The sequence below is a fragment of the Canis lupus genome, chromosome 14 (assembly GCF_011100685.1).
Source record: "Canis lupus familiaris isolate Mischka breed German Shepherd chromosome 14, alternate assembly UU_Cfam_GSD_1.0, whole genome shotgun sequence".
Taxonomy (NCBI): domain Eukaryota; kingdom Metazoa; phylum Chordata; class Mammalia; order Carnivora; family Canidae; genus Canis; species Canis lupus.
In genome coordinates this window covers 11,796,269-11,821,275 of record NC_049235.1, presented here as the reverse complement: position 1 = coordinate 11,821,275, position 25,007 = coordinate 11,796,269, and the positions used below count along the sequence as shown (strand labels likewise).

Genomic DNA, 25,007 nt, shown 5'->3' with positions numbered 1-25,007 from the left:
AGAAGACATAAAAATCTCTATAGTGGATTTGGACCACAGTATTCAGGATGATGCATCTATAAACTACACCGTGTGAGGAGTAAGAAACTGAAACTGGTTAAACTAAGAAGTGAAGGCATAACACAATAGAAGGCTTCCAATATTAAACGACTCCTGAGAGGAAAAGAAAATAATCTAATTCTTCGTTGCTCCAAAAGTCAGACTCTATACATCTAAGTTAGAGAGAAGCAAGGCTGGAGTTTGACTTAGCACGAAGTGCTACCCAGTGATGAATCAGCTGTCTCCCTAATGTGATCTTTCTGTTTTGGAAACACCATGCTTTTAAAAGTTTAGGATCTACATAAAACAAAATTCCTGTACCAGCTGAAAGACACCTTTAAGTGACCTTCCTATTTCAAAGTCAATTATTATGTATTTTAAGAAATATTTTTACTTGTTTTGATTTGGAAATGTCATATATTCTAACTAAAAGGTACCCCAGAGAGCACCATGGCTTAGCACCACATGTCACTGAAATAGGGCACTGAACCATAAATGATTCTGTACATTTAAACCCCTTCCTAGCATGGAATCAAGTAGTAAATATCCTTGGTCCCAAATAGAAGTAACAAAAAATAGGTCCCTAATAATTCTATGTACTCATCAATTGAGATATAATAAGAAGGCAATTGTGAGGCAACAACTTAGTTCATTTTATTTTCATTTCTACCTCACCACCCTCTTGGAAACTCATTAAAATAACAATAAAGATGTACAAAATGGAATACATGATTTTACATTCCTGTTTTCTGGATCCAATGTCTTATTTTTTCATGGCTTACTCCCTCTTGGTGGTAAAGCACATCCTGAAATATACTGATCTTCAGAACTATGGTAACACACACCGCCAGATATACAGAAAAACTTTTTAAGGAGTAAACAGCTTGGCTAGTTTTAAGGGGATCTATTTGCTGATCACATCTCCCATATGTTCTTTCTTCTCCTAAAACTGATCTGCTTAGGATGATGATTTTAGAGAGGTTCACCTTTCCTAATCATCCATCTTCCACTTCACAACAGAAAGGCCTAGTACACTGTTGTCAAATATTTCTATATCAATAAATTTAAAATTTTATACTCTCCTGCATCATTCTCTAATTATTTCATATGTATTACAGTCTCATGTGCTAAACTAAGTTCCTTACGGTTTTATAATAGACAACAGTAGAGACAAAATAAAGACAAAACAATGTTCATAGATTGTGTTTGCAACTTTGCTTATTTGCTTCTATGCTTGCCTAAAAGTCTTTGTTCACAAAGTATTTAATATTCTAAGAATGTAAGAACAATGCCATAAAAATGCAAGTGTTAGAGGCAGTATTTATGGAATGTTACAACAAAAAAAAGATTATTAGAATGAGTTCTTAAGTAAACCTGAAAAAAATTAGTTCTTAATAAAAATATTTCTCTTAAGTAAGGATTAGCACATTTTGGGGGGGGGGGGACAGAGAATAAATATTTTAGGATTTGCATGCTATATGGTCTTTGTTGTAACTATCCAACTATTGTTGTGACAAAAAAAGCAGCCATTAGATGTATTACACAGACAAAATGTAAGTCAATGAGCACAACTGTGTCTCACTAAAACTTTATTTATAAAAATAAGTGGTGGGCCAGATCTGTCCCATGAGCCATACTTTGCCATCTCATGTTTAAAAAAAAAAAAAAGTTTACCAGATTTCCTTTGTCGCCGGCCCAACAAGTCTGTAACTGCTTTTCGGAATTTTTTTGCTTCTTCTTCATTGGCAAAATTAAGAGCAACTTGACAAGTCTGAAACATTTTTATTAAAAAAGGCACACAACAAAAAAACATGAATTTAGCTTATTTAATGAAAAGGTTGATAAACAATAAAGTACATTTCTGAAGAAGGAAAGTTGAGTTTACTAAGCAGATAAGCACTTATTTAGCTTAGTTTTAATTCTATCGAATTACTTAAGAATGGTAACGGCATGGAGAAGGCAAAGTAAAAGACTACTATTAGAAAGGCTGGCTCTCATAGTGGACATTCAAATATTAAATGGAATACTCCATCTTCAACAAAAAAAAACACAATAGCATATTGAATTTATCATTCAACAGAGCTCTGTAAAATAATTTAGATTTTAGAAAAGGCAAACACTGGAAAAGTTGGTCAAATGCAGGTCAGGTCTACCTTTACTAGGTTATATTTTTATTTTACAGCTTAATTGTAGATATTATTTAAATTATTATCTTAATTCAGATAAATTAAAATGTGGAAACACACTGCCATTAACAACAATGGCATTTAATGCACACACACACACACACATATATACACACACACATATTTATATTTTATTAAGGGAAATGTGAAAAAAAACAGCTAGAGAAAAAAATACTTTTTGAAAAGATGTATCATCTAATCCAACCTTGTTTCTCATTATAGAAAATTTAGGAAATACAAATATGAAAATAAAGAAAATTAAAATCACCTATAACCTTGTCACTCGAACAATCCTTGTGAGCATATGGTACGAAAATCTTTCTAACATCTTCCTCAAGTATAAGCAATATATTTTTAAAAATCTGTTCTCCTTTTACACACATTTATTGTATTTTAGCACTTTTCTAGGCCATGAACTATTCTTTCTCTCTCTCTCACACACATACACACACACACACACACACACACATTTTGAATTGCAATTTAATATTTAATGTTTAAATGATACTATAGTTTAGTGGGCAATGAAGATTTCATTTTTATAAATAAGAAAACTAAATCCCAAAAAGGTTAAGCTATTTGCCCAAAGACAGAAAGATGATGAAAAAACAAATTTCTTTTCTACACAGCAAATTATATTTACAGTACTCTTTGAAATCTTTTTTTTTTTTTTTTTGGCCCTTTAAAATCTTAGCCATTTCTTCCAATTTAGCTATACTATCTATGAAGAAGCTTTGAAAGTAAAATAATTCTTTTTACTTTATACAGTGTTTGCATAAAAAGCTTATAAATGCTTTCCACAGACAAATGTAAAAACAATAACATTACACAGGGCTATAAAAATATATGACTTACATCTCCAGCAAAGGTATGAAAATATCCTCTAGGACTATTATATACAAAGTTATTGTATAACTCTTGTTCCCACAATAGTTTCCCATCCTAGAAAAAAGTTCAAATAAGAGTTACCAAGAAGAATCTCCAGGAATAAAACAAATAGTTACCAAGAAGAATCTCCAGGAATAAAACAAAATAGATGACTCATATTCAGGGAATTGCTTATATTAACATTAGCTTTTAAATGTACAGAAAACACGTGTATAACATAAATAACATAATTTAATCAGTAATTTCTTAATAAAACAGTAAATTCTGAAGTTTCTTTCATAAAAACTACCTATCAAGTTGAGTTTAATTCAGTATGCTAAGATATAATTTCATTAGATTTATATTCCCAAATATAGTTACTCAGTCAAATATAAAACTAAAACAATTACTAGATCATCAATGTTAGACAAGAGTAGAATACTGTTGCACATGCACTGATTATCAATGCATAGTTCCATCAGCAATAGACTGTGTGCTATCAAGTATTACAGGAACATTTCATGCTCTTTTCCTCACCCCTGCAGGTGATGGGAAGGTCAAATATACCTTCTGTACTGTTCATTAATAATCTTTGAATTCCTAACTTTTACACACTGGCCCTCTAGTTAAATACTGGTAAAAGTAGTTAGTATCAATCATGTGCAGAAAGAGACTGATGATTGAAGTGCACGAAGGTTAAAGTATGATTAAGAGACCCATTGATGACTGGACTGTCATATCTACGGCCACAGTAGAAGAAATATAATTAAACTTAATACCAAAGGTGGCTAACTGCAAGTATTCAGCAATGGTTACCTACAATTAGAAATAAGTGGTTAGAGAAATATAAGTATTACCCTATTTTGAAAGCAAAGTTCTACCTAGATCATGATTTAAAAATATCCAGAATATGCTATACACACATATAATGCAATTCCTTTCTTCTCAGTGGAGTTATATGTGCACTTGATTTCTAAAGAGTGTTTCTCACTAACAAGGAGAAATATGTCAAAAAAAACTAAGCAGTTTCTCGCAAACTATGCATATGTTCCCTATTTCCTAGAATCACTGCCGGCAGTAAGCCACTGATAACAGCAATATGCCACATTTCTCAGCTGTCTTGTAGAATGGAAAAGTGGATGTTAAGAAGCGCTAAGTTACAAAGCACAGTAACTTAACTCTTATTGAATCTCAGGAAAACACTTTGCAATAGACCCAGATGGTTTTCCATTTTATAAATTAATAAGCCAAGGCCCAGAGAAGTAAACAGTTTGGCTACAATCTATCTGCCCTTAAGCATCCCCCAGAAGAGTTCAATTTTTTGGGAGGTAATTATTCCACATATACATATTATAAAAGTCTACCTACAGAAAAGGTTTTAAAAGATAAATGGAAAAAAAAAAGATAAATGGAGACGTCATCTCTGCAAAAAGGTAATCAACATCAACTATAAGATGATCAACATCAACTATAAGATGAATACCTGAGAATGGGCATCCAATCTAGGACAATGTGGATATGTGTTTAAATGTGAGAGATACAAAGCTGTGAAAATCTGAACATACCTATGTTAAGAAACAACATAAGGAAAAATTGGTAGCAAATACATTATTATAGGTATTGTATAAGGCTTTAAACCTAGGCTGAAGTAACTAACAGTACATACTAAACTAAAATATACTTTTATAATTCCCTGAAAGAACTATATATGCTACTCTGTAATGGACAAAATGGAATAAAAGAATATCATTAGAAAAAGAGAACATAGGGAAAGCCCAAGATGTAAAGGTATTTAAAAAACAAACAAATCCTTTAATGTGTGGTGGCAGTTGAAAGATAAAATAGGAAGCTATTAATTCTGGCTTACAACCTATTCCTGTTTGTTTGCAATGCCCAAGTTTCATTACCTAAAACCAAGTTTCATTCTTCTAATATGCAGGATGAATCAAAATTATATATATAACTACATATATAAATTATAACAGGTTAAAAAACCTATTCACCCACCATTTAAATTGGAAACAAAAAAAATAAAATAAAATAAAAAATAAAAATAAATAAAATAAATAAATAAATAAATTGGAAACAAAACTCACCTTAATATCAAATATTCTTAAAAAATAAGATCTCTGTGGATTGTCCTTAACAAGACAAGCAACACCGCTACACTTCTTTGACCACATACAGTTACGATCTGCTGCATATAACTGTACCACTGCTGAAGACATAGTCTGAAAAATATAAAATTTATAGCCATTAGGTTCAAAATAACATTCAGATGACCACAGCCCCTGCTGACATCTTCACTGTAACCTCATGAGAGACATTCAACCTGAACCACCCAGCTACGCTGCTCTTAATTTCCTGACCCATAGAAACAAGGAGATAATAAAACATTTATTGTTATTTTAAGCCATTCCTTTTTGGAAGTAATTTCTTATGCAGTAACAAATAACACAATAACTACACTAAAAATAACTAAGGAGAACAAACATTTACTGATGCTTAGAATGTGTCAGAAATTGTGTTAAGATTTAGAAATAAAGTTGTTTTGGGCTACTTAACTATGGCTGGGGAAGCCCTCCTCTGATAAGATTCCAAAGAACTGCATGTATATACATGTCTTTTATAATAATAAAGTCAAAAATGTAAGATCAGTGTATTTTGGGGGACCAAAATTGTATAAAGACCCCTAAGAAATACTGTTCCATGTTTTTAACTTGTGTATACCAAACTCATCTTTGAATTTCAGAGTCATGAATAGGACACAAAGCAGCAGGAAAATATCCACAAGAGCCATTAAAAAATTATGAAGATAGCTTAGAAATTTTAAAAATGTATATTCTAGGATACTAAGAATGCGGAGTATGACTTTGGCCTGCTCAAAACATACTTTGTTCTTCTGAAAATATAATACATATCATCATTTGCTTGGGTTCTCTGACCCCAAATTCCTAATATTAAAAACTTAAAAAAAAAAAAAAAAGGATTTTACATTTATTATCCAAAGGTATTAAAGACCAAGCCAAAGGATTAAAAAATCAGATGAGTAAATTTGTTTTCTAAGGCAAATTCATATAAATTACAGCTCTTTTAGTATGATGCTATCAAAATGCATTCATTTCTACAAAAAAAACATAATTAGGATATCAAGAAAAAAAAACATCAAAAAATCCTTTTAGGGGTACCTGGGTGGCCTAGTAGGTTGGGCATCCAACTGCTGATTTCAGTTCATGTCATGATCTCAGGGATCTATGGGACAGAGACACAAAGCTCCCGGCTCTGCTGGTCTCCCTTTTCCTCTGCCCCTCCCCCATCTCACACATGAGAGTGGGCATGCGCCTCTCTCTCTCAAATACATAAATCTTAAAAAAAAAAAACCCTTTTTTTAAACCAAAAAACAATAAGTAACAGATTGCAAAAGAAATAGCATATTATCAAATACAGTCTGAAATTCCATTATGGGAATTCCCTTACCAAATGTCCAAATGTTAACACATAAAACACTGAATGTATATGTGAACTCAAAAAAAAGTAACAAAAAGCTAAAAATCCACATTTAAGCATTTATATAAATTTACAACAGATTCTTAAAACATCTGCTTAAGAAATAAAGACCAGTGAAACAGTTCAGTTACATTCCCTATAAAAGTGGTTGGCACTATAGACCTTATTCTAAAACAATTTATAAAATTTTCATACTGAAGAAACCACCTTATCACAAGCTATTTTCAGTAACTAGATTTTCAAAATTTTGCTACAGTTATATTATCAGTCTAACTATGCCTCTTTCACTCCTTTTTATCTTAAACTAGCAGTCTAAAAATTATATAAGGCTATTTCTAACTCAGGAAAATTATAGTGAATGTGAGAATAGCTTACATGTATAAAATTTAGTATATAAATGATAGAAATATAAAAACAGTGACTATTCCTTATGCTTTAGATTGACAGTGGCTTCATTAAGTTTTTAAAAACATTCCTTCCATTCCTTTAAGGTAATTACAGCTCACCAACGCCATTACTTCTTGTCTTTAATAACTGAGAAGATATTATTAAAAAACAACACAGGGACAAGTGCTTAGGAAAGGAAATCTATTTCTTATTAGCCCAATAAAGTTAGGTTAAAATTTATTAATTAAAAGGAAAAAAGCACTACATCAAGTTTCATGGAAATAGAAACTGTCCTATCTTAACATATTGCTGATATTTCAGTATGAAGTTATTGCAGTAACATATTCATCCTCAGAACTTTGTCAAGGGCAGAAATAAGATAAAGGATGAATTCTGGGATGTGAATCCCTCCCACTGTCCTTCAACAGGGCATTTTTATCTCTTGGGCTTACTCAGCACCATCAGGAACTATTTCACTGATTCCCTATGTTAAGTGACTGCTTTTTTCATATTTCTAGAGTACCTTTTTAAATACCTTGTGTAAATCTCATTACATCACAGATCTTATTTTAAAATAGAGTAATTAAAAAAAAAGAAAAAAATAAAAAATAAAATAAAATAGAGTAATTTTCTGTAATTGATTTATTACTCATTAAGCAGACTGTAATTTCCTTAAGCAACTACTTTCTATATTGTAGAAAGTATAGTTTCTAGATTATACTTTCACTTTACCTACACTTTGCTCCAACTAAGCAAACATTTGCTAAATTAAAAATTACATATTCTGATTTTGATAATAATACTATGATAAATGCCCTTTATTTAAGGATATACATCTTGGGGATGAATGGGTGGCAGAGTTGGTTGATCTGACTCTTGGTTTTGGCTCAGGTCCTGAAGTTTTTTTCTCTCTCTCCCTCTGCCCCTTCCCTCCATTCGCTCTTCCCCCCCCCCCTATAAATAAATCAACAATTTTTTAAGAGGATACACATCTTAAAGTATTATAAAGGGGCATCATATTGGCCATTACTCTCAAGTGATTCTGAAAATAATAATATGCATATGTATACATAGAAGAAACCCTGGTAAAATATTATAAATGGTTGACAAATCTGGATGAAAATATGCAGGAATTCTTTGTTACTGCATCTGTAACTTTTCTGTATGAAATTATTTTGAAATTAAAAATATTAAAGCCCATATGATTCACAAAAGCCTAAGACTCTCCACCTACTTGCACAGTCATGACAGCCTTGGGAAGTTGTTTCTCTTCTCAGAGCCACTGCTACACGTACATATATAAACCACCACCCACACTGATCCAAAACTACGAAAACTACCACTTCTTCAAATTCCTTCTATACTGATACAAACTTTGTTAGAAGCTTCATCCTGAGTAAGACTTAAATCATAAATATCCACTACTTTTATAGTTCAAATTCTTTACACATTATCACAACAACCACATTATGTAACAGGTCAGAGTAAGAATTTTAAACCAGGAAAATAGATGCTTCTTTAATAAAAGAGATAGAATCAGCTAATGACAGGAAAAAGACTGGAAAATACTAGGTCTTACAGATCCTTGTTTGACAAACAACTGCCTACAAGTACTAAGGGGACTTAATAGTGAATATTAACTATTATTATTTTAATATTCCAATAAATACACAATATTGTTAAAGGAAATAATTTTTAAAGATATATTTTTAATTAATATCCAAAATACACTGAGTGTGGGAAAAGAAACCACAGGATTGAATAAAGAAATCTTTTTTATGGTCACAATGGCCTAGATTAATAGCCAAAACACTCCAGCTTCTGTGTATGTGTATGTACCCAAATTCCTAAAAATCAAACCAGGAAAATCCATCCTAAGTTTTCTCATTATATAAAGATATTTTAAGTATGTTCCTAAATACTCTGATGATATATTCATGTGAAATGTCCCCTTAGTATCATGAACGTGAAATTTAATTATGAAACATAAAAGGAATTACAAAAGTAAAGAAAAAAATTTGGTTATACTTCAATTAAAAATTGAAAGTTATTTAAACAAGGAATTTGGCGGAATTCTTAATTATGCAGTGATCTCAAGGAGCCATTTTCTACATAATAGAAGTTTAAAAAACACCTCAATTACATGACCTCCTAAAAAACCCAATACAGGCGGGGCAAGATGGCTGAGGAGTAGGGTCCCCAAGTCACCTGTCCCCACCAACTTACCTAGATAACTTTCAAATCATCCTGAAAACCTACAAATTCGGCCAGAGATTTAAAGAGAGAACAGCTGGAATGCTACAGAGAGACGAGTTCTCGCTTCTATCAAGGTAGGAAGACGAAAAAAAAAAAATAAAGAAATAAAAAAGCATCCAAGGGGGGAGGGGCCCTGCGAAGAGCCGGGCTAAGGCCAAGCGGTGAGTGCCCCCAGGACAGGAAAGCCCCGACCCGGAGAGGCAGGAGCTTTACCAATCTTCCTGAAGGGAAAGGTGCTCCCAGGGAGTTGGAGCAGGATCCCAGGAAGGGCGTGGATGCCCTCAGGCTCCCAGGGGCACTAACTGAGGACCTGCGCCCCGGGGGAGAGCTCGCCACACCACCAGCACCAGAAAGGGCTGGAGCGCATCCCGGCAGGGTCCTGGGAGGAGCCCAAGCGTCAGCTCCAGCAGCGGCTCTGCACAGAGGGGGCTGCGCAGCTCGGTAACACCTTGAGCAGCGGCTCCGCTCAGGTGGCAAATCCGCACAGAGGGGGCTGCGCAGTACCAGAAGCACGATTCCAGAGGTGCAGGCCCTGGAGCTCAGGGCTCCACGGGGACACAGCCCAGGATCCAGCGCTACCCCCAGGACAGGTGGACGCCGGGAGGACACAGGGCAGTGAAGACGCTCCTGCCACTGGGCGGCCCTGAGCTGTGCACATCAGTGCCACCCTTCCCTGGCCCATCCAGACCCCTGCGGACTGGGAGCTGCAGTAGTTACTGCGGGAGCGGACTCCAGAGCTGGAGAGCTGGCCACCACCAGTGGTGGTATTCCTCTTGGTGTCACCCTGTGCCTGGGGCTGAGCAGGGCTGCCAGGGAGCAGGAGCCTCACAGGATAAACAGCTCCCACTGAGCTGTACACCTGGCAGGGGACTGACTGGGCAGCTCCCCCAGGTGCACACACCTGAGAATCAGCAAAGCGGGCCCCTCCCCCAGAAGACCAGCAGGAAGGACAGGAGAAGAGCAAGTTCTTAGCCAAGCAGCGCTGGAAAGTTCCAGGGGAAGTCGAGGGATTTACAGTATATAGAATCAGAGGATACCCCCCTTTGTTGTTTGTTTTGTTTGTCCCCCCCCTTTTCCTTTTTTCTCTCTTTTCTCCTTTTTCCAGTACAACTTAATGTTAGCCACTCTGCACTGAGCAAAATGACTAGAAGGAAAAACTCACCACAAAAGAATCAGAAACAGTCCTCTCTCCCACAGAGTTACAAAATTTGGATTACAATTCAATGTCAGAAAGCCATTTCAGAAGCACAATTATAAAGCTACTGGTGGCTCTAGAAAAAAGCATAAAGGACTCAAGAGACTTCATGACTGTAGAATTTAGATCTAACTGGGCTGAAATTAAAAATCAATTAAATGAGATGCAATCCAAAGTGGAGGTCCTAATGACAAGGGTTAACGAGATAGAAGAAAGAGTGAGTGACACAGAAGACGAGTTGATGGTAAGGAAGGAAACTGAGGAAAAAAGAGAAAAACAATTAAAACATCATGAGGATAGGATAAGGGAAATAAATGACAGCCTCAGAAGGAAAAATCTACATTTAATTGGAGTTCCTGAGGGCGCCGAAAGGGACAGAGGACCAGAAAGTATATTTGAACAAATCATAGCTGAACTTCACTAACTTGGGAAGGGAAACAGGCATTCAGATCCAGGAGGTAGAGAGATCCCCCCCACCCCCCAAAATCAATAAAAATCGTTCAACACCTTGACATTTAATAGTGAAACTTGGAAATTCCAAAGATAAAAGAAGATCCTTTAAGCAGCAAGAGACAAGAAATCCATAACCTTTATGAGAAGAAGTATTAGGTTAACAGCAGATCTCTCCACAGAGACCTGGCAGGCCAGAAAGGGCTGGCAGGATATATTCAGAGTCCTAACAGAGAAGAACCTGCAGCCAAGAATACTTTATCCAGCAAGGCTCTCATTCAGAATAGGAGACATAAAGAGCTTCCAAGATAGGCAGAAACAGAAAAAATATGTGACCACCAAACCAGCTCTACAAGAAATATTAAGGGGGACTCTGTAAAAGAAAGAGGAAGTCCAAGGAAACAATCCACAAAAACAGGGACTGAATAGGTATCATGATGACACTAAATTCATATCTTTCAATAGTAACTCTGAACGTGAATGGGCTTAATGACCCCATCAAAAGGCGCAGGGTTACAGACTGGATAAAAAAGCAAGACCTATCTATTTGTTGTCTACAAGAGACTCATTTCAGACGTAAGGATACCTACAGCCTAATAATAAAAGGTTGGAGAACCATTTACCATTCAAATGGTCCTCAAAAGAAAACAGGGGTAGCAATTCTTGTATCAGATAAATTAAAGTTTATCCCAAAGACTGTAGTAAGAGATGAAGAGGGACACTCTATCATACTTAAAGCATCTATCCAACAAGAGGACCTAACAATCATGAATATTTATGCCCCGAATGTGGGAGCCACCAAGTATATCAATTAATAACCAGTTAAGACATACTTAGATAATAATACACTTATACTTGGTGACTTGAACACAGTGCTTTCTACAATCGATGGATTTTCTAAGCACAACATCTCCAAAGAAACAAGAGCTTTTTACTTTTTTTTTTTTTTTTTTTTTATGATAGTCACACAGAGAGAGAGAGAGAGAGAGGCAGAGACACAGGCAGAGGGAGAAGCAGGCTCCATGACCCGGAGCCTGATGTGGGATTCGATCCCGGGTCTGCAGGATCGTGCCCTGGGCCAAAGGCAGGCGCCAAACTGCTACACCACCCAGGGATCCCCAAGAGCTTTAAATGATACACTGGTCCAGATGGATTTCACAGATATTTACAGAACTTTACATCCAAACGCAACTGAATACACATTCTTCTCAAGTGCACATGAAACTTTCTCTAGAATAGACCACATACTGGGTCACAAATCAGGTCTTAAACGCTACCAAAAGATTGGGATCGTCCCCTGCATATTTGCAGACCATAATGCTTTGAAACTAGAACTAAATCACAAGAAGAAGTTTGGAAGGACTTGAAATACGTGGAGGTTAAGGACCATCCTGCTAAAAGATGAAAGGGTCAACCAGGAAATTAGAGAAGAATTAAAAAGATCCATGGAAACTAATGAGAATGAAGACACAACCCGTTCAAAATCTTTGGGATGCAGCAAAAGCAGTCCCGAGGGGGACATACATCGCAATACAAGCACCCATCTAAAAACTGGAAAGAGGGATCCCTGGGTGGCGCAGCGGTTTGGCACCTGCCTTTGGCCCAGGACGCGATCCTGAAGACCCGGGATCGAATCCCACTTCGGGCTCCAGGTGCATGGAGCCTGCGTCTCCCTCTGCCTGTGTCTCTGCTTGCCTCTCTCTGTGTGACTATCATAAATAAATAAAAATTTATTAAAAAAATTTAAAAAAATAAAATAAAAACTGGAAAGAACTCAAATACAAAAGCTAACCTTCCACCTAAAGGAGCTGGAGAAAAAACAGCAAATAGATCCTACACCCAGCAGAAGAAGAGAGTTAATAAAGATTCGAACAGAACTCAATGAAATAGAGCAGAAGAACTGTGGAACAGATCAACAAAACCAAGAGTTGGTTCTTTGAAAAAATTAATAAGATAGATAAACCATTAGCCAGCCTTATTAAAAAGAAGAGAGAAAAGACTCAAATTAAAAATCATGAATAAGAAAGAAGGGATCACCACCAACACCAAGGAAATAAAACGATTTTAAAAACTTATTATGAGCAGCTATACACCAATAAATTAGGCAATCTAGAAGAAATGGATGCATTTCTCAAAAACCACAAACTACCAAATCTGGAACAGGAAGAATTAGAAAACCTGAACAGGCTGATAACCAGGGAGGAAATTGAAGCAGTCATCAAAAACCTCCCAAGACACCAAAATCCCAGGCCAGATGGCTTCCCAGGGGAATTCTATTAAACGTTTAAAGAAGAAACCATACCTATTCTACTAAAGCTGTTCGGAAAGACAGAAAGAGATGGAGTACTTCCAAATTCATTCTATGAGGCCAGCATCACCTTAATTCCAAAACCAGACAAAGACCCAACCAAAAAGGAGAATTACAGACCAATATCCCTGATGAACACAGATGCAAAAATTCTCAACAAGATACTAGCCAATAGGATCCAACAATACATTAAGAAGATTATTCACCATGACCACATGGGATTTATCCCGGGGATGCAAGGCTGGTTCAACATTTGCAGAACAATCAATGTGATTCCTCATATCAGCAAGAGAAAAAACAAGAACCATATGATCCTCTCAATAGATGCAGAGAAAGCATTTGACAAAGTACACCATCCATTCCTGATCAAAACTCTTCAGAGTATAGGGATAAAGGGAACATTCCTCAGCATCTTGAAAGCCATCTACGAAAAGCCCACAGCAAATATCATTCTCAATGAGGAAACACTGGGAGCCTTTCCCCTAAGATCAGGAACGAGACAGGGACTGTCCACTCTCACCACTGCTATTCAACATAGTACTAGAAGTCCTAGCCTCAGCAATCAGACAACAAAAAGACATTAAAAGGCATTCAAATTGGCAAAGAAGTCGTCAAACTCTCCCTCTTGGCAGATGACATTATACTGTACATAGAAAACCCAAAAGACTCCACCCCAAGATTGCTAGAACTCATACAGCAATTCGGTAGCGTGGCAGGATACAAAATCGATGCCCATAAATCAGTGGCATCTCTATACACTAACAATGAGTCTGAAGAAAGAGAAATTAAGGAGTCAATCCCATTTACAATTGCACCCAAAAGCATAAGATACCTAGGAATAAACCTAACCAAAGAGGTAAAGGTTCTATACCCTAAAAACTACAGAACACTTCTGAAAGAAATTGAGGCAGACACAAAGAGATGGAAAAATATTCCATGCTCATGGATTGGAAGAATTAATATTGTGAAAATGTCAATGTTCCCCAGGGCAATATACACATTTAATGCAATCCCTATCAAAATACCATGGACTTTCTTCAGAGAGTTGGAACAAATCATCTTAAGATTTGTGTGGAATCAGAAAAGACCCCGAATAGCCGGGGGAAATATTAAAAAAGAAAACCATAGTTTGGGGCATCACAATGCCAGATTTCAGGTTGGACTACAAAGCTGTGGTCATCAAGACAGTGTGGTACTGGCACAAAAACAGACACATAGATCAATGGAACAGAATAGAGAACCCAGAAGTGGACCTTGAACTTTATGGTCAACTAATATTTGATAAAGGAGGAAAGACTATCCATTGGAAGAAAGACAGTCTCTTCAATAAATGGTGCTGGGAAAATTGGACATCCACATGCAGAAGAATGAAACTAGACCATTCTCTTACACCATACACAAAGATAAACTCAAAATGGATGAAAGATCTAAATGTGAGACAAGATTCCATCAAAATCCTAGAGAAGAACACAGGCAACACCCTTTTTGAACTTGGCCACAGCAACTTCTTGCAAGATACATCCATGAAGGCAAGAGAAACAAAAGCAAAAATGAATTACTGGGACTTAAGATAAAAAGCTTCTGCACAGCAAAATAACAGTCAACAAAACTAAAAGACAACCTACAGAATGGGAGAAGATATTTGCAAATGACCTATCAGATAAAGAGCTAGTATCCAAGATCTAGAAAAAACTTATCTAACTCAACAGCAAAGAAACTAAACAATCCAATCATGAAATGGGCAAAAGACATGAATGGAAATTTCACAGAGGAAGACATAGACATGCCCAACAAGCACATTAGAAAATGTTCTGCATCACTTTCCATCAGGGAAATGCAAATCAAAACCACAATGAGATACCACCTCACACCAGTGAGAATGGGGAAAATTAACAAGACAGGAAACAACAAATGTTGGAGAGGATGTGGAGAAAGGGGAACCCTCTTGCACTGTTAGTGGGAATGTGAACTGGTACAGCCACTCTGGAAAACTGTGTGGAGGTTCCTCAAAGAGTTAAAAATAGAACTGCCCTACCACCCAGCAATTGCATTGCTGGGGATTTACCTCAAAGATACTGATGTAGTGAAACGCCGGGACACCTGCACCCCAATGTTTATAGCAGCAATGTCCACAATAGCCAAACAGTGGAAGGAACCTCGGTGTCCATGGAAAGATGAATGGATAAAGAAGATGTGGTATATGTATACAATGGAATATTACTCAGCCATTAGAAACGACAACTGCCCCCCTTTGGCTTTGACGTAGATGGATATGGAGGGTATTATGCTGAGTGAAATAAGTCAATCGGAAAAGGCCAAACATTATATGGTCTCATTCATTTGGGGAATATAAAAATTAGTGAAAGGGAATAAAGGGGAAAGGAGAGAAAATGAGTGAAAATATCAGTGAGGGTGACAAAACATGAGAGACACCTAATTCTGGGAAATGAACAAGGGTTTGTGGTAGGGGAGGTGGGCTGGGGGTTGGGGTGACTGGGTGATGGGCACTGAGGGGGGCACTTGGCGGGATGAGCACTGGGTGTTATGGTATAGGTTGGCAAATTGAACTCCAATAAAAAAATTAAAAAAATTAGAAATTAAAAACACCCAATACAGAAACCAGCAATTCAAAAAAGAAAAACAAGAGTCCTGATTGGTGACTACCAGTGAAAATTATCCAGGAGAAAAAAACACAAATAATTTACTATAGAAAGGAGAGATTTTTTTTTTAATCTCTTGGTAACTTTCACAATGAGAACCAGAAAAAGAAAGAAAAACAATACAAAAAGATAGAGATTTAAAAATACATCAAAGACAGAAGACTCCACAAGAAACAGTAATTTTTTAAAAAGCAAAGTTGGAGGATTAGAAGAGGAAGAAGACAAAAGCAGTAACAGAATCTCAACAGTGAATAAAAGTGGTCACGTGGTAACAGTTGCTGTTTTTCAGATCAAGTAGAAATGGTCTTTTAGGCCTAGTAGCTGTTTAAGAAAACGACTGTTAAGGGACATGTTAGGTATATTCATTTACCAAATGTTTACTGAGTACCTACTGCATACATGGAACTGTGATGGGGCGGGGGGTACAAACGAAAGTGAGGTTGAGTAAAAAGATTTATTACACAGACATGATCCTCATGATATGGGGCGTGCAGACATTAATAACTATTACAAATGCTAAAGGAAAAATTCAATATGCAGGAAAAATATAAAACTTACCCAGCCTGGGAAGGCTTCCCCAAAGTGACAATTTATCTGGAGGATGAAACTGAATGAGTCAGGTGAGCAAAGGAATGAAGAGAAGAGGAGAGGAAACAGCATTCTTTGCAGACATATCAACAAAACCCTACCCATGGGAAAGTGCTAAAGGAGTTTGGGGAGCTGAGAAAGAGAAGAGTGGCATGGAATGAAGTTAAAGATTTCATACTAAAGTAACATCAAACTCAGCTCAATTACGTGGTTTAGAGATAAACAGCTACGTGTAGTTTGGAAACCCTGTCCAGAGATGTGATATAGTGGTTTATCATTCCTCTAATGTCTTTTGATTCCTCTTAGTATCCCAGTTCTGGTATACTCTTCTCCCCCAGTGACCCTGGGTTTGTCCATATGACTTGCTTTGACTAACAGGACCTCTGCAAATCTTGAAAGAAGGTTGAAAACTACCTGTATCATGTGGCTTGCCCTCTGGGAACTGCTGAACTAAAATCTTGAAGTGCAAGACCATATGAAGAGCAAGGCCCCTTGCCTTTGCTGAGGCCAGTTCCTATTAGATCTGTCAGCTGAATGCCACTGCATGAGTGAGCACAGGTGACAAACTAACCATCCTGCCAATCCACAGAATCATAAAACATAAATCAATACTGCTTTAAGTCACAGTCTTTAGACGGTTTCTTCGCAGCTATATGTAGGAGATTATTTTTAATATAATAACCTAGAATAAATGGTGCTAGCTCCTTCCTCCCATTCATTTATACTGGACATGTGTTTACAAATACCAGTAAAGTCACCAAAATTTTTTTATCTAAAAATCACAAAAGTTTTAGAGCTATCAACGTACTTTCTTTTTTAGAATCATTTTTAAAATGCATTTTATATCCAAAAGCCTTACTAAAAACTAGGTACTGTACAAGAGACTAGGCTCACTCACTAAACCACTCATAGCCACACATCAATCTCATATGGTGCCTGTGATTTAAAATCATGTATCAGAAAATTGTAAATTATGTGGCAAAGACCTTTAGCATTACCTATCATCAAAATTATAGATGCTAAAACCACAAATTGCAAGGTTTACCATACTCTTAATTTTCTCCTTGAAGGATAACCATATATAGATAAAGGTGAGAGTGATACTGATCTCATTACAGACTGATTTATGTTTGCAAACAGGTGAGAACATTGTGCTAAAAGGCAGCAAATAGGTATTGGCTTGCTCTCCTCTGCCTCTCCCTCCATGCAGGATAAGCAGACCTGCTTTCAAAAGTTTTTCTTCCTTCCTCTTGTCTCCTCTTCCCTTTGTATGCCTCTTACAGTCAGCAAAACCTATGGTGAAATCTGAAGTGTTCAATTTTCAGGGAATGAAGATGGAGGTGGGAAGGAGGATCCCTAGGATTATGACCTCAGCTGACTGAAGTTTAACATTTACCAGCCAAGACCCATGCCCTGATAACAATATGTTTGAGTGTATAAATTATAAATTATAAACTATATAAAGTATATTATACATAAAATGTTTCAGAAAATATATATTTATAAAATAGTATATATTTTATGTATACAAAACATAAGTATATTTATTATATATTATAAAATATACAAAATTTATATATTTTATATATATATATACACACACACACACAACACCATTTCTCCATAACTTTTTCTTTTTTATTTTTATTTATTTATGATAGTCACACAGAGAGAGAGAGAGAGGCAGAGACACAGGCAGAGGGAGAAGCAGGCTCCATGCACCGGGAGCCCGACGTGGGATTCAATCCCGGGTCTCCAGGATCACGCCGTGGGCCAAAGGCAGGCGCTAAACCACTGCGCCACCCAGGGATCCCCATTTCTCCATAACTTTATCCAGAATATAATCCAATCCCCTCATTTTATAGAAGAGGTTAATTTATTTGCCAAAGGTCATCTTAGCTCTGGATGAATTTCACAATCAGATGCTCATTTTATATTCCCTATACACGACTCACTGGTTCATCCCAGGTCCTAATTTGTTATACTTTTGCCCTATCCTATTTAAAGGATTCTCAAAAAACTATATATTCTTATTATAATTTTATTCCTCTACTGATCCCATTTGGCTTACTTTATTTGGGAGAAGCATAAGGGAAGGTTAGTGGTGGTGGAAAACAGAGGTTTGCTAGTATATGAGAAGAAAGGATCTTTATGAAAAGAAAAACTTCAAACAGATGTAAGTTATATGTCCTGGGACAAAGGTAGATTTACCATGAAGTCAATTAGTTTAAGTTTCAGGGTCGTTTACTTGGAAGAGCCCCTTACAAGGTTTGGCTCATTCTCCTTTAGGGAGCACATGAGGTAGCAGTAACCCCAACCTCACACTTAGGGGCTTCTCTCTAGCTATCCTTGAAGGTGATCCTGGTAATTCCATCAAAGATGCATTACTTCAACATCTGTCCCTCTTGGACCACAAAATGCATCCAGACCCAAACTTTAACCCCAAGGAAAGGGTCTGAATGAGTACTGTCTGGCTCCCTGCTGGAGGTGGCATACTAAGACCAAACTTCAGGAACACTTCTGGGGATTGGGGAGTAGTCCAGCCAATTGAGATTAAAAAAAAAAAAAAAAAAAAAAAAAACTGGAGTTTTCCCCAGGCAAGAAGCACCCTCTCAATAAAGTGAAGGAAATTAAAGATGTACCACCACCAGTAACTGCTTTCAGGAGATTTCCTTCAGCTTCGCAACTATCAACATTTTCATCAAACACACTACAGCAGGAGTCTTTTTCTGTAAAGTGCCACATAGTTAATATTTTAGGCATCATGGGCTATTTGATCTCTTCTACCTCTGCCCTATGCTGTGTGCAAAAGCAGCCATAGATAATTTGGAGATGCATATGTTCTAATAAAACTTCATTTTCAAACACAAGCAGGATGGATTTAGTTAACAGGCTATACTTTACCAATCCCTGTTTAAGAGGAAAGGTTCTCTCTTAGAAAACATAAAATTGTTGTCATGTAAAGAGGTGTTCAATGAATATGTAGCCAAAATAGGAAAAAATATCAAGAAGGTGTATCAGGGTGGATGGGTGGCTCAGTCAACTGTCTGCCTTCAGCTCAGGTCCTGATCCCAGGGTCCTGAGATTAAGACCCACATTGGGGTCCCTGCCACTCAGGGAGTTTGCTTCTCTTCTGTCTCTCCCCCCACTCATTCTCTCACTCACTCTCTCAAATAAATAAAATAAAATCTTCAAAAAAAGGGAAGGCGTATCAGTCAATTAATAATAACAGAAATAAGTTATAATAATAATAAACTATTTTTTTGGATTTTGTGATGTTTATGGTATTTTTTTGTTGTGATCTTTTCTCATAGTAAGTAAGCCTTCATTTTTATATTTAATTTTGGATTCTCTTTTTTTAAAGAGAACCTCTCCAAATTGTTTAAGGTTCAGGCCACAAAAACTGGATCAGCCTTACTTGGCGTAAGAAAAATCACGCATCAATTGCAGCAACAGGATTCTATATCTTGAAAAAAACAAATTATCTAAGTTAGTATATTCCTTTTGCCTAACCAAACCTAATGTAGTAACCTTTTAACATATAATGACCTTATCCATATAAGAAAACTGTGGCCAAGCAACTTTAAAAAACCCACTCAATAAAAAACATGTGAAAGGTCAATGGGTGGGGTGTGTGTGTGTGTGTGTGTGGATGGGTTGCAAGTCTTTTACAGTCAACCTTCTATCCAAAGTAGAAATCCTTCATCTAATATTCTTAATAGATGATGAAATAGCATTTGCTTGAAAGCTTGCTGTAATGGAGAGCTCACAACTCAAGGGGAAAAACTCTTATTGTTGAGCAACTCAGAGAAAATTAATACTGAACCTAAACCTGTTTTCCTGGCAATTTCTACTCATAGGTATTCAATTTTTCATCATTCATTTAAATATCTGTTGAACAGTTGCTAGGCACAGGGCTAGTTACTTTAGGCTACAATGCTGCAAAACTGGAGATGTAAACTGTTCGCCACTAATTAAAGCATACTTATATCTGTGTAGTGGTAGTAACAAGTTCACTTCCATAAAGATCCCCAGTAACCCAACTTCTCAGGTCATCTCTTTTTCAGTAAGAATTTATTTCGATCATTCCTCATTTGACCTGATTTATGGATTCTTTATCAGTCTGGTAAAATAAAATAGATACTTACATGTGGCCTCAACAATGCAGAATATTCACAAAATGATGTAGGAAATAACTTGTTCCAGTAACAGAAAGAAATGCATGTGCAACCTCATTCTCCTATGTTACACTGTATACTGAAAACAGATGGGACCTTCTTCTACCTCTAAATCACTCTCTCTCTCACCTCCTGATCTTCATTTCAATTCTGTGTTCACAAAAACAAAACTCTCTCTCATTTTACCTAATTCTGCCCACTTTTCAAACCTCAGTTCAGATGTCACCTATATCCCTTCCCTGACTCTCTCAAAAAAGTGTTACAACTTAACCAACTGTTAATATCATATTATTTATGAGAATAAGCAACATAAGCTTGCCTCACAAGACACTTTAGTTAGTTTCGGTCATCAAAAATCAGAAGGAGGAAGCACTTTTTCTTTCACTGGGCCTTACCAAGAAGATTCTTTTCAAAAGTCAGTGGACTGGTTAGGTAATTAGGGCCTCTCAAACTACACCAATGGTCAGGCTGAACATTTTTTAATGGACAGGAAATGCTAAAGAATAAAATGAAATACAGAATTAAAAAGTCTATAAGAAGTAAACATGCTGAAAAACTTAGAGTTCATTTAAAAAACTACAGGGAACATAGTCAATATTGTATAACATTGTATAGTATCTACACTTTTGGTGGTGAGCATATGTTGTACACACCTGAAACTAACAATGTTGTATGTCAACTATACATCAACATACATACATACATACTTGGAATAGGAAAATTATGATCTCTGATGTAGCTAGTACAAGAGTTTTCCTACTAGTATGCACAAGTACTAATAACAATTCTCTGAAAGGAAGTCCATTTGAATGCTTCCTGGACCATCTGCCATACATCCTCTGCAATAAAGCCTACATACTCAGAAAATAAAGGCAAGCATTACTCAAACAATCTTGCTTATGCGAAACAGTAACAAATCTACAAAATACTGAGATAGAAGTACCTAATCATTAGCAGGGATGAGAAATATTACATAATCAAAGATAATATAACATACAGAGTGAAAGAAGAGCTACAACTGACCAGCAATAACCCTAAAAAACTTAAGTCTTAACCACAGTCAAAATGAATAAATTCATAAGATGCAGCATGATATGACAATTTGCATCCTACAATAATGATATATTTCCTTTGGAGCAAGGAAACATAGCATGGTAAAATATATGGTACCCAAAACATTCACAGAGATAACCTAGTTTATCATACAGAAGTTAAACTAAGTTCAGAAATGTGCTTGGTCTATTTAACTAAACTATGGCAAAGGTACATACTTTAGAAAGTCTTCCATCAAAATCACTGGAATACTTCAAATCTTACATTTATTAATTAAGATCTTCAGAACCTAAATATTATCCAAAATCATTCAGGCAACTAGAATTTCTAAGTCATCAAGAAAAAGAACCACTCAACTCATTAAATTCAGCTATACACTGAGATACAATACAGCAGCTAAAAAAAGAAAAAAGAAAGAAAAAAAGAATGAAGAGGGTCTAAGTAATGATAAAGAAAGATCCTCATGTTACACTGCTGTGAGAAGAAGGTAAGCTATAAAATGAAAGGTATAGTATGTTAACATTTCTGGATGACAACGGGAGCAAAAATCAATAATTGCCTCAGTATGCATAAAACTGGAAAGGGACACAGCTGCTAGATGTTTTGTGTATGCATAGGTGTTCTGTCAGGGAAGCTTCCTAGGCAAATGCAAGACAGGTTGGAAAAAAAAACTTTGCTTTCATACATTTTGATTTTAAAGCATGTGACTCTTTTAGCTTTTCAAAAAACTAAATATTCATTTGAAAATACACAAAAGAAAGAAAAAGACCTACTTAAGTCATATCATGGCATAAATGTGGAGGGAAAAAGGATCCTTGAATTTCTAGTAGCTTTAAAAAGCCTTCCCCTTAAAAATGAAAAATGAACATTGCTGAAAATAACACACTGCATTAACATAACCTACTATCATATCTGAATGCATAAAGTAATAAAAAAGCAAACTTTGGCTACTATAAAGAGATAGCCTATGTCTGTAATGAAGGCCAAAGTCTATGATTTCTTTCAAAAACTTTCCCTTAGAGTTTTCTGAACTCTTAAACATGATTAATCAAGACAAGCAAGTTTAAATAAAATTCAATTGGCTTTGTCTTCCCTACTTGTTCCTCTATAGGTAGTAACTCATAATTATCCAAGTTTTTAAAGTCAAAAGATGTGTGTACATATTACATATTATATATATATATATTTTGTATACATTATATATTATATACATACACACATTTAATTTGCTTGACTTTTGTTAAGTACAATCAAGGTGGGGGAAGGACATACAAAGAGAAGGTTTATCGGAGAGTAAAGTGATATCTTAAATTCAACATACAACCTAACTAAGGACTTTAAATTCAATACTTGAGGCTCTCTCATACATTATGTGTAAGAATTAGAAGAGAAAAAAAGGAAAGGCAAGAACCTTTCTAAAGTTGTTTTTAAGATTTACATGTTATGGTAACCAGGGAAGGGGATATAGGTGATATGGTTCAATATAAATATTGAATCACTATGTTGTACCCTGAAACTAACAGGATATTGTATTTCAATTATTCTTCAGTTTAAAAATTTACACTTTACTAGCAATTTCAGACTTATAGTGTAAAATATTAGTAACAATCTAATCAATAATTTGAAAAACCATTTATTTAGTAAACTAGGTTTTAAATAGTTCCTCAGAAAGCTCAATGTTGCTAGTTTCAAAAGGCATTTTTTTTTTAAATCTTGAGGCTTTTTTTTTTTTTTAATATTTTTTTTTATTTATTCATGAGAGGGACAGAGAGAGGCAGAAACATAGCCAGAGGAAGAGGCAGGCTCCCTGCAAGGAGCCCAATGTGAGACTTGATCCTGGTTCCCAGGATCACGCCCTGAGCCAAAGTCAGATGCTCAACCGCTGAGCCACTCAGGCGTCCCGCAAAAGGCATTTTTTACTCAAAATGCATGAACCAATATTTCTAACTCTAGTTATTACTGAAACTGAATGAACACGCCTAACTAGATGTTTGATTGCAACTACCACAAAGGAGAAGGAAGCAGACTATATTTTTTAAAAAAGGTTGATCATGCTATTTTTTCTTTCAAAAGATCTCTACCATTAGTAAACCATAAACTTGGGGGGCAGGGGAAAATGTCAGGATTTTATATAATTCTACTAATATTACACTAAGTGCTACAAAAGCAAAAATTAATGATTTTCTCTCTAAATGGAATGGGTGGCTTGGATCCCATGTAAATATAATAAATATATTTAGTGCTTAAATTATTTGGGAATTAATTAACTTTGAACCAAATAGATTTTACAATGTTACTATCCTCTCCAGGTGAGTGCCTTTTCTAGGTGACTAGGCAGGAGATAGAAGGGTGCTATTTAGGTTCTAGACTCCTTTCTGCTTACTGGAGCTACACTGATAAGGAGGTCAATAGCCACATATAGCTATTTAAAGTTGAAGATTCAGTTCCTTGGTCATACTAGCCACATTTCAAATGCTCAATAGCCATGGGTGGCTACTTATTAAATGGCATAGAATATGTCCACTATCATAAAAAGCTTCATTGGACAGTACTACTCTGGAAAATCCTAGGGAAGAGATTTTATATAAATACTTTCTTAGAATAAGACATGGAATTTATAAAGTCAAGGGTAGAACAGAGTTGGGATCATCAGACAAGGAATATTCATATTAAAAAGAATAAAATCCTATTTAGTCACAAAATGTCTAGCTAATTTAGAGACTAAGTTTAAATAGGGCATTAAATTCAATTTAACAGATATTATATCTGAAAATAGAAAAACAATTAAAGGTTGGTCTCTGTCTTTGATAAATTAATAACCTAGTTAGGGAGATATGTTTAAAAAAATAACAAAGTATGCTATCAAATAAAAATGTACCAAATGAGGCAGGAAACAACAAATGTTGGAGAGGATGCGGTGAAAAGGGAACCCTCTTACACTGTTGGTGGGAATGTGAACTGGTGCAGCCACTCTGGAAAACTGTGTGGACGTTCCTCAAAGAGTTAAAAATAGACCTGCCCTACGACCCAGGAATTGCACTGTTGGGGATTTACCCCAAAGATACAAATGCAATGAAACACCGGGACACCTGCACCCCGATGTTTATAGCAGCAATGGCCACGATAGCCAAACTGTGGAAGGAGCCTCGGTGTCCAACGAAAGATGAATGGATAAAGAAGATGTGGTCTATGTATACAATGGAATATTACTCAGCTATTAGAAATGACAAATACCCACCATTTGCTTCAACATGGATGGAACTGGAGGATATTATGCTGAGTGAAGTCAGTCAGTCGGAGAAGGACAAACATTATATGTTCTCATTCATTTGG

The 25,007-nt window shown here is 36.1% G+C and overlaps 1 protein-coding gene across 3 annotated transcripts in view; it reads right to left on the bottom strand.

Annotated features, from left to right (window-relative positions):
* Positions 1 to 25,007, bottom strand: part of WASL (WASP like actin nucleation promoting factor) — a 72,903-nt gene that overhangs the window by 25,706 nt on the left and 22,190 nt on the right. For 2 of the 3 annotated variants that reach the window (XM_038556644.1, XM_038556646.1), the window contains exons 2-4: positions 5,189 to 5,323; positions 3,081 to 3,167; positions 1,714 to 1,810 (exon numbers count right to left, since the gene is read on the bottom strand). In XM_038556644.1, the coding sequence (XP_038412572.1) occupies positions 1,714 to 1,810; positions 3,081 to 3,167; positions 5,189 to 5,323 (319 nt within the window). Of the gene's footprint in view, positions 1 to 1,713; positions 1,811 to 3,080; positions 3,168 to 5,188; positions 5,324 to 6,280; positions 6,306 to 25,007 lie in introns of those variants that run through there. The other variant, XM_038556647.1, reaches the window with a different exon arrangement.